This window comes from Typopeltis vanoorti, chromosome 2 (assembly GCF_054136105.1).
Source record: "Typopeltis vanoorti isolate ZY-2024b chromosome 2, IOZ_Tvanoo_1.0, whole genome shotgun sequence".
NCBI classification, from domain to species: domain Eukaryota; kingdom Metazoa; phylum Arthropoda; class Arachnida; order Uropygi; family Thelyphonidae; genus Typopeltis; species Typopeltis vanoorti.
The window spans coordinates 60500826-60511867 of NC_143550.1; the positions used below are offsets into that span (position 1 = coordinate 60500826).

The following is an 11042-nucleotide window of genomic DNA, read 5'->3' on the forward strand; positions in this document are numbered from 1 at the left end:
GCGTGCACACACACACACACACTAGCCATTATTCACACAATATCTCTCCTTAAACTTATTCATTGAAGAAGCACACACAACCATTTCTGGCAACCCATTCCACCCATTCACCACCCTCTGAGCGGGTGGTGAATGGGTAGAATGTTGAAAGGTTTAGTGAACTGTAGTCATAGACTACAGTTCACTAAACGGGACTCTGGCAAACCTGCCTGGCAAGCATTGCCTCAACAAAGGCATTATCTTCCCTAGGTTGGAGGAAATGCCAACTTAATCTCTAGGTGATAGATGTCTTTCATCACCCAGTGAAATAAATACCACCACCTTGCTTATTAGAGGCCTGAAGTGGCTGGAGCCATGTTTAGTTGCTAGAACAAGAGTTCCAGTTTCTGTCCCCCCCCCCCAACACATGCAACTCACTGTAGGGGGGCCCTGGACCCTCCCTCATTTGAGAGTATAGCAGTAAAACAATTCCACAGGCTGGCAGCTGGTCAGTACACAGGAACAAACCAGGTAGTAACAAACCTGGAGACTTCTAGATCAGCTAAAGAAAAATCCTACAACCACGCATTTTGAAAGTTCGTGACTGGAGGGAGACCAACTACTGTGGCTGCAGGGGGGGAGGGAATTGTTGAGGTCACGTATGGACAGGAGACCAATGCCCCTCTGTATGAGCAGTATGTTTACGAGTCTGTCACCTCTCACTGCATGCCCCACTTCCTTCTATCTCTTCTTCACCAAACACAATGAACCACAACCGAAAGAAATGTGTTTTTAATGCGGATCTCAAAAATTCTCCTACACAAAATAGTTCAAAAAAAAAAAAAACCACAAAAAACATCAAAAACCCAACCACAAAAAAAAACATAAAAAGCAACAGAAATCCAACCAAACAACCCACCAACACTAATTCTTACCAAAAAATAAGTTTCCACATCCACTTCAGCAACATTCAACATACAGCTCAACTGTCCAAACTACAAATCCTTGAATTCTCACTATTTGATCTGCTTCGGCTCAAAATTTCTCTACCAAATCGATCTGCCCTTTTCATATGCTCCCTTTATCACTCTCGAAACTCCATCAACCATTCTGACCACTTCAACTTTCTGCAGTCTAAGTACCCCAATAGTGAGGTCATCTCTCTTGGGGGCTTCAATGACCACAATCCATATTGACTCCCCTTCTCTAGTTTCACTGATCAAGCAGGCAAGGATGCTGAGGTGTTCACCATCAACAATGACCTATCTCAGATCATCAATCTTCCCACCAGAATATCAGACAACCCCCTTCAATTTGCCAGCACACCTGACCTCTTCCTAACAAGCTCCCCCTTCCAGGTATACTATGATTGTCAGTTCTCCTCTTGGAAACTCAGACCACAACTCCATACAAGTTTCTAATTATATATTGGGTTTTATCCTTTATCCAAGTGTTAGCAAACAAAGTTTGCACCTGAAGTACTTTCAGGACTGAGGCAACTCGTGGTAAAGGTGGTATAAGTTCTCATCACTTGCCTTAGTATCTCCCATAATGCAAAGAGCATTGGGAGATACTAAGGATGAGAACTTACAAAACCTTTACCATGAGTTGCCTCAGTTCTGAAAGTACTTTAGGTGCAAACTTTGTTTGCTAACACTTGGATAAAGGATAAAAAACCCAATATATAATTAGAAAACCCAGCCATGCTTAGTGAAAATTTGGCATGCCAGTCCCAAGCCTGGATAAATGGGGAGGGTTGAGAGCAGGGATAGCAACCTAGTCTCAGAAAAAAATTTTTGCTATGCAAACTGAAACCTTCCAAAATGTGATACCAGATAAAGCAAAAAAAACAGAGTCCGGTGGAAAATGGTGGTGGAAGACCTATGCTCCCAGGTGGAGTGAAGAGAATTAAGTAAGTATATAATTAGAAACTTGTATGGAGTTGTGGTCTGAGTTTCCATGAGGAGAACCGTTTTTTTCACAAGTTTTTTCACTTAGCATAGCCAAGTGAAAAAGCTTCCATAAACTCATGCAAGTTTCTTTTGCTGCAGAACAACCTACACCCACTAGTTCACAGTCACGTGTCCTTTGGCACTACAAGGATGCCAAATGGGAGAACCTCCATGACTTCTATTCCTCCTTCCCATGGTCCAACTACTGCTTCAGTTCTTCTGATCCAAACACCTGCTCAGACTGAATAACAGAACTCATCCTCACAGGAATGAAGGGTTTCATCCCCTATTCCAGTCCAAACTCTCAGCCATCATCTAAGCCTTGAAATGCTGCAAACTCACCTGCTGCCCAAATGGCAGTTGCTCCTTTTGGTCCCTTGCCAAGGCCATTGGGCACAACTTCTGCTCACCCAGGTTTCTGCCATTCTCACATCCAGATGGTACTGTAGTCACCTCACCAAAAGACAAGGCCAACTTACTTGCATCACTCTTCTCTTCTAATTCCTGCACTGACGACTTGTGCAAAGTTCCCTCCACTACAAAAAGAAATGTTTCCCTTCATGTCTCCCATAGTCTTCTGACAAAAAAAAGAAATCTGAAGAATCCTTAACCTGAACACAAACAAGGCATCTGGTCCTGATGGTATCCCACCTACTGTGTTAAAAAATTGTACTCCAGAACTAACACCTATCCTGTATTGCCTCTTCAATCTATCCTATTCAACTGGCATATTCCCAACAACATGGAAACGGGTTCACATCCAGCTCATTCCAAAGAAAAGTGATAAAAGTCAACCAATGAACTACCATCCAACTGCTCTCACTTCTGCTCTTCTCAAAAATTATGGAGAAGGTTATCAACAATGAACTCTTGAACCATCTAGAGACATACCAACTAATCAGTAACCAGCAGTATAGATTCCTCAACTTGCGATCTACAGCTGATCTTTCTTTCACCACCACCTATGGACTCAAACCATGCAGAAATTTAGAGAAACTCACATGGTTGCCCTCAACATTTCAAAAGGCATTTGATTGGGTTTGGCACAGGAGCCTACTCACCAAACTGCCATCCCATAGTCTGCCTTCCCCTACTCTGCAACTGGATCGCCAACTTTCTCACTGGTCACTCACTATGTGTCATGGCAGATGGCTTGCTCTCCTCAGATTTCCCTACCAATGCAGGAGTACCCCAAAGCTCTGTTCTTTCACCCACTCACTTCCTCTTGTATATAAATGATCTGCTCTCACAGACTTCCAATCCTATCCATAGCTTTGCTGATGACAGTACACTTCATTCCTCCTTTTCATTCCACAAACCTGTTAGTGCTCAAGGTTGTCCTTGCCCCCACTTGGATAGGAGATCTGAGTTCAGACACTTGGTCTTGGTAGATCTCAGATCTCCTATCCAAGTGGGGGCAAGGACAACCTTGTAAACGTCAATGCCACCAAAACTCAGTTCTGTCTGATTTCTCACAAGAAAGAGCTCGCACCCTCCCCCTTATCTTCAGTAATATTGAAATATCCAAACACAATCAGATTTCTCTTCTTGAACACCCTACTAAGCATTTTATCCTGACCACCTGTACTTCACACCATACTGTTTCAAAACCACTGTTAGTACTTGCTCCTTGCATCTCCACCCTGAAGGAGTGTTATTGATGATGGCACAACTCCTCTGCCATCATCAATAACACTCCTCCTCCTCCTCCCTTTTTGCTTTGTCTGTCTTTGCAAAAGACTACATATCTCTCCATCTCTATTCCTGTCAGAATGTCATCCTAGTTCAATCATGTTGCACTTATACTAATAATTCTGGGGTGAATGAACTCTATCAATGCTACAATTTCATTCCCCTTGTAGCTCATTTCTGTTTCTATAACAAGTCCCACTAACCCCACTAATTCCTGTCTATCATTCATCCTTGTTGTCTATCACAACATCATTCTTATTTGGCTGCACTATAGCACTACTATGCCTACTTGTGTTGTATGTAAGAGAAAGAGACTAATTTCTAACTAAATCTTTCCCACCTTAATTAATTAAGAAAAGAAAATTTTAAAACAACAAACCTTTGAGCGAATAAAGTTCACTAACTTAATGTATGATATAGCATCCAAGTGCCATTTCTGGGAAAAAGATACCACATTCCAACCATGCTGAGATTCACAATGTCTAAACACAGCTGCAGCTGATGAAAATTTTTCATTGCAAAATAAACATACCACATGGCTGAAAATAACGTCATCCTCTACTTCTTCCCACTCTGAACCACTATCAGAACTACTTCCAGAATTATTCTGCATTATTAAGCACCTGAAATGAAAACAGTAGCTAAGCTTAATAAAATTGTTTTTCATAATAATTATAAAGCAATTGTTCACTAGTATTCAATAGGAACACATTACACATATTTATGTTTCATACTGTAAAAAGAAAATCAGTTTTATATAAAAAAAAAAAATAAATAAATAAAATCCTTATTTTGAGAGTAATCATGAGTAATCTGCCGGCCTGGTTGGCCAGGTGGTTAGTGTATACACTCTCCAGCCAAAAGGCTGTGGGTTCGAATCCTGTGTGGGCTTGGATGTGATTGTCTATGAAAATACTATTGGTAGTGGTGGGCGGTAGATTAGATGGCATTGGTGTAGTTGTGGTTCATTGCAGTTGGTGGAGATAGAGAGTTGTAGAGTAGATGCCCTCCCCCTCTATGAGTCTTTGGACTCCCTGGAGGTGTCAAGCAATAATAATAATCACCCAGTTGGTGGCCAGCCACATGAAGACTTCTGTGAGGAAAGGATATATATATGTGGATACAGGGCCAGTAATTATGAAAAGCTTAGGAGACAACCTATAGCATGAAACAAGAAGTGGGAGGAAGCTAAATTGCTGCTTGGGCACTCACCCAGGAGATATCTGACAGCATCAATGTGTGAATATAGGAGGAGATCAAAAGGCCAAATAAAGTAGGTGTCAACTGGAGATGAATGAAGGGATTAAGAATGAAATCAGAAAGAAAAATGGACTGTGGAGCAGCACAAGATGAATAATGGTAATAATCAGTTGTACAAAGAGCAGGCCATGAAGGTGACTTAGTTGGTAAAGAAAGCAAAAGGAAGCGTAAAAAGAAATAAACAAATCAGACAAGAAAAAAATCCTTGAGTTTTTTCAATGTGTGGCAAGTAGAAGAAACAATGATTATGGCAAGATGATGTTAATGAGTGAAAATGATAGATTGGTACCTGCATAGGACAGAGCTGACGTATTCAGCAAGCAATTCATCAGGGTGTTCCTCTCATGATTTCATAAGGGGAACACCCTGATATGTGAGAAGATATGTGAAAAATTCTGGAGTTGTGGTTAAGGTATTAAAAACAGTGAGAGCTAGAATGCAGAAGTAGGTTGATATCTGCAGTATTCTTTGTGATTGTCAGTATGGTTTATTAAAGGGGGGAGGGGGTCATGTTGTACCAATTTGACTTATGTACTATAACAAAGGTGATGAATGCAATGGACAAGGGAGATGGTTATTATTATTATTTTTTTTTATTATTATTATTATTTCGGGCGACTCCAGGAGTCCTTAGACTCATCGAGGGAGGCCCTAAACATCATGTCCACACAACTATGCGATTACATTCTCACAGTATCTGTCATACCTTGTCTTGAACTCGTTCACCGTCATAGCACCCACAACAGACTCTGGCAGCTTATTCCACTCATTTACCACTCTAAAAGTAAAGAACCCAGCTCTAACACTCCTGCTAACCACACTCTTGTCCAGCTTCCATAGGTGTCCCCTAGTTCTCCCACCACCAGTCCTGATCTCAAAAATATCCTCTGAATTAATCCTATAGAATCCCTTTAGCAATTTGAATGTCTCAATCATATCTCCCCTCCTCCGCCTATCAACTAGTTTCTGCAACCCACAAATCTTCAACCTGTTCTCATAAGGTTCATTCCATAGACCTGTTATCATCTTAGTCACTCGCCTCTGGATCCTCTCCACCTCTTCCCCATCAAGAAGGAACCGAGGTGACCAAATCTGGGCACACTAGTCGAGATGAGGTCTTATCAAGGCTTGGTACAGAAGTATATACCATTATACAATGGTATATACTTAGAATTTGCAAAGGCTTTTGAAAGATAGCACACAAGATTAGTAAGTTGGATAGGTGATTGGCTAGTGACTAGTGGTGTGCCAAAGGGGACTCCCTGATTTGAGGCCATTGTTGTTTAACTTGTAAATGAATAATATTAGACATACATCAACTGGAGAATCACAACTGTTTGCAGATGATGTAAAATTGGGGAGAACGATGCAGAGCCAAGCAGATGTTGTGGCCTTACAGGACTTGAATAGACTGTATGAATGTGCAAGTGAGTGGAACTGTCAGTTCAATGTTGCAAAGCATAAGGTTCTGAAATTTGATAGGCAATGATGGGATTCAAAGTATACACTTGGTGGGGAACTTTTGAAGGAGGTTGAGAAAATGAAAGATCTGTGAGTGATGGTGGAGGACAAGGACCGAAAGTTCAAGGGTCATATAAACCCAAGTTGTGAAGTCATCACATCAGATTATGGCAATGATGTGAAGGACCGTAACATGCAGAATTAAAGAAGTTATGGTTATATTGTATAAGGCCTTGATTAGGCCTCATATGGATTATTGTGCAGATTTGGTTACCTGGATTTCATAGTGATGAGGATATATTAGCTAGGGTCCAGAGAAGATTATGGTAGTAACTGGTTTTTTGAATGTGGGATATGAGAACAGATTGAGGAAATGCAATTTGCAAAGCCTTGTAAATAGGAGGGGGGAAAAGAGGATATGCTTTTTGTTTGTTTTTCCCACCCATGAAATGTTATTTTGCAAACCTATAGTACATTTTGTGCCATGGGTGGACTGAGGATTTTTTTTTTTTTATATTTTATATTATTTTATCAATTTTATATATTTGGTTTTTAAAATTTATTTTTACATGCTCCAGAAACCCTGCTCTAGAGACCAAACATGAAACCTTTTCAAGCCACTTCAGGCATCCGATAAGTGGGGCATATAAGTAGTAAGGAGTTATTACCAGGTTAATGTGGAAGAAATATTTTATTTAATGGGTAGGAGGGGGAAAAAATAGAACAAGAGACCATCCCTTGAAACTGTACAAGGAGGAGGTGAAGAACAAGTTCTCTGCATGGAGGGTGGAATGTATTGTCTGACGGTGCAGTGAATGCAGACATGATGAATGACTTTAAAGCACAATCTGATAAGCCTTGTGTAACAAAATGTACCTCCAGCAATAAGTCTTTTGATTCAAAGGAAGTCTGATGTTAATAATTTACATCATTTCCTGATATCCACCCTCAATGGATGTACAAAATAGTATGATACTACATAATTAAGATTATTAATAGCTTCCTCTTAACAGTTTCTTTCAGACCAATCAATTACATTTCAGTCTTCTAAGACCTTGTTCTTCAACCTGTGGTCTGTGGGAATTTCCTGGCAGTCTGACAAAAATTTCGTCTCTCAGAAACAACGCTCCAGCCATGTATATCAAATTTTCTAAACTCTAAGCAACAGCAGATGTTGCACTAGCTAAAAATTATAATTTTATAACATTGGATTTAATAAATAAAATACTATCTATATTGGTTTATGTTTCTGTCTTAGACATCAGCCGGTCCGCAAAATATTTCTCCTATTTTCCCCAGTCCACATGTGTAAAAAGGTTGAAGAACGCTGATCTAAAGCACTAATAACTACTTCAACACACACACAGATCTTAATCTTTCTTTTTTTCTCTTTTTTTTTTTTTATTATTTTTATTTTTTTTGTTACCTGGCATCAGACACCTGTTTTGTAAAATCTTACAACATTCAATCTGTTAAAGTGACCATGTCACCTTATATATTACTCTATTCATACATTCTTAATGAAAAATTATCAACTTCTTTTTTAATACCTTCATTTTCAGTCTGCTTCCACTAGCCGCTCCCCTAATTTCTGCCAAACAGCACACTTAAACCTTCGCACAGGGGAGGGATTTTTTTATTTTTTTTTGACCTGATCATGTTACACTAAATAACATGTGGTAAAATATACAGGTAGAAGTGTGAAATTAATTTCTGAAGCATTTTGAGAAAGCATGAAACTGCTTTCCATATGACTAAAACAATATCAGGGCTCTGCAAGGTTAGCTATGGTGGGAGGTTAAAAGAAATGTGGATTCAGTGGTGGCTTGTACTGCGACACTGCAGCATCCCCAAGGAAAAAACAAACAAACAATAAATTTTGTTTTGCATTTATTAATAATAACATTGCTGAAAACATTATATAAATGCAATATAACATGTTAAAGGTTACAGCTTATGTTTTGACATTGATTGAATAGTTAATAATTGGAATTGTTCGATTAACGCTTTAGATTATGAAACAAATGCACTGCAATCTAAAGCAGCGTTGGAATTATCACATTCGACCAATTGCAGCTAGACTCGCCAATATTCGTTTGCATATTAATTTCTCACTGCATGCAACAAATTAATATGAGCAGTGTCGCTACAGATAAACTGTATGCTTGCATGTGCTATTTTTGTATACAAAACTTTTATTATTGGTGTGTGTGTGTGTGTGTGTGCTCACTGTGAGGATGAAATATTTTTAATAAAGCAATTATTTTAATATGTAAATTTATTTATTAATAAATTGGTTACTGATTAGGAAAAAATGAATTATTTTTCTTATTTTGTATATGCAGCATCCCCACTTAAAATTTTCATTACAAAGTTTGGTGGTTAGTGGTAAAAGAGCAATATGAGAGACATTTAAGTTAGTGAGGGGAGTTTATCTGATTAATATAGCGGGGGGGGGGGGGATTATAAAATTAGTACAAGGCGATAGGGGAAGAACCAGAGGTTATTCCTGGATGTCTGTGAAGTGTGGACTGTTCACATGGATAACCGAGGATGAATGGAACACATTATGGGAATATGTTGTTAACGCAGGGAATGTTAAGGATTTTAGGATTCAGTACGATATGTTGTCAGTTGAATTAACCTCCCACAATGAGTATGTTGACTCCATGGAGGGTGTGATGATAATGATAATATTTTGTAGTTTCTTTTTTTTTTTTTTTTTTTTGTTTTCCCTTGAATACCTATTCATATCTCCTTGTAAAAAAAAAAAAAAAAAAAAAAAAAAATAATAATTTCACGCATTCTAACTGCATTTTTTTTTTTTTTTTACTAATTCTTGTTTCTTAATCATAACTTGCTTGTTATGAAAATTTTGAAATTTCTTGGTGAATGATTTATATTTAGTTAGTCTAAATAACGTCCCATTTTAATATTCAGTCACAAATATACATTTACAGCAAAAACATATATAAACGTACCAAATCCCAAGCAATCGACATTTATAATTTCAAAGAAAATCATAACACATTCATAAAAACTATACCACGTTTAAGTCACATTGTTTACATTGTATGCCATAGCGCCCTCAAATGGAAATAAATCAGTTTTAGCTCTTTATTTATTTATTTATTTCATATTTATTTCATAAATATAAAATAATTAAAAATAATGTCTAATTAAAAATAAGGGAAAAATTATTTATATAAATTTATGCAGCAAACACTAATTAAGGATTTTCAAAATTATTATCGCCAAATACAACTAAAAATCCGTCATAACTAGGAAATGTTCGAGATACATAATAATTATTGGTGTAAGATTAGTTTAAAAAAAATCAGCTAATGCCTTTTTATTCCCAAATGTGGCTGTAACGAACATGACCATGTTGCCACCAATTGGTGAGAGTGACCATAAGGTCATGACTTGGGAGGTGGCTGAAGGAGTCGAATTTACAATTAAGACAGGGTATATGTGGAATTACCGGGCTGGTAAGTATGACAAGCTTAGCTGTGTGCTTGGCTCAATGCCATGGCATGTAAAACTGCAAGGGCTGGATGTTGATAGTGCATGGGAGGTGGTTAAGAACTGTTTGCAGGAGGCAATGGTTGACTGTATACCAAGAGTCCGAATAATAAATCAAGTAGGGGTTAAATGGATGAATAACACTATTAAGCTTGAGCTGCAAAAAAAGAAACAATTGTGGAGGGAATTCAAGGAGAAGGGTGACCATCAGGCGCAGGAACAGTATAAAGCTCAGGCCAGGATGGTAACAAGGGTGGTAAGAAAAGCAAAAGCAGATTACGAAAGGAAATTGGCCACGCAGGCTAAAGAGAATCCCAAACAGTTTTTTCAATATGTTGCAAGTAAAAGGAAAAATGCTCATGGTAGAATGATCTTAAAAAATGCTAAGGGTAGGCAAGTAACCGATATTGTGAAATTACTGAGCGAGCACTTTGCAAGAGTATATCATCCAGGTGGTGACTTTTGCAGGAATGGAAGAACCAACAGCTTATACTGGAATTATGATGAATGAAGTAGAGGTAACTAGTCTATTACAGAACCTCAATGTCAATACATCTGTTGGATTGGATGGTATACCAGCTCGTGTCGTAAGTGAAGCGGCCAAAGAATTGCCAGTGCCCTTGACCATTTTGTTTAATTTGAGCCTCGGGTCTGGGTCAGTCCCAAGGGGGGTGGAAAGAGGGGGAAAATAGTTCCACTGCACAAAGGTGGTTCCAAGGCTGCTGTTGAAAATTACCGGCCAATCAGCATAACAGGAATCATTATCAAGGTCTTAGAGAAAATAGTCAAGAGGAAAATACAAGATTGGATAGAAGAAAATGGGATACTGTATCGGGGACAGCATGGTTTTATGAAGGGTAGGTCATGCCTCAGTAACTTGCTCACGTATTATAACACAGTGACGGCTGAACTGGATAAGGGTTATGGCTTTACAGTGATTCTACTGGACCTTGCTAAGGCCTTTGACAGGATACCACATGGAATTCTAATCAGTAAATTGCAGCATATGGGAATGGACATAGGGTTGGTGAGATGGATAGGAGGGTGGTTGACGGAGAGATATCAGAGAGTGGTTTACTCAGGAGTTCAGTCCACAAGACGGCCTGTGACTAGTGGTGTGCCACAAGGACCTGTTCTTGGACCACTACTGTTTAATTTGTTCATAAATGATAT

The 11042-nt window shown here is 38.7% G+C and overlaps 1 protein-coding gene across 1 annotated transcript in view; it reads right to left on the minus strand.

Annotated features, from left to right (window-relative positions):
* LOC150109074 (protein arginine N-methyltransferase 3-like) overlaps positions 1 to 9410 on the minus strand; it is a 154307-nt gene extending 144897 nt beyond the window's left edge. The window contains exons 1-2 of the mRNA XM_090405500.1: positions 9326 to 9410; positions 4003 to 4246 (exon numbers count right to left, since the gene is read on the minus strand). Of these exons, the coding sequence (XP_090261626.1) occupies positions 4003 to 4236 (234 nt within the window). The 5' untranslated portion in view covers positions 4237 to 4246; positions 9326 to 9410. The remainder of the gene's footprint in view (positions 1 to 4002; positions 4247 to 9325) is intronic.
* Between the last annotated feature and the right edge of the window lie 1632 nt (positions 9411 to 11042).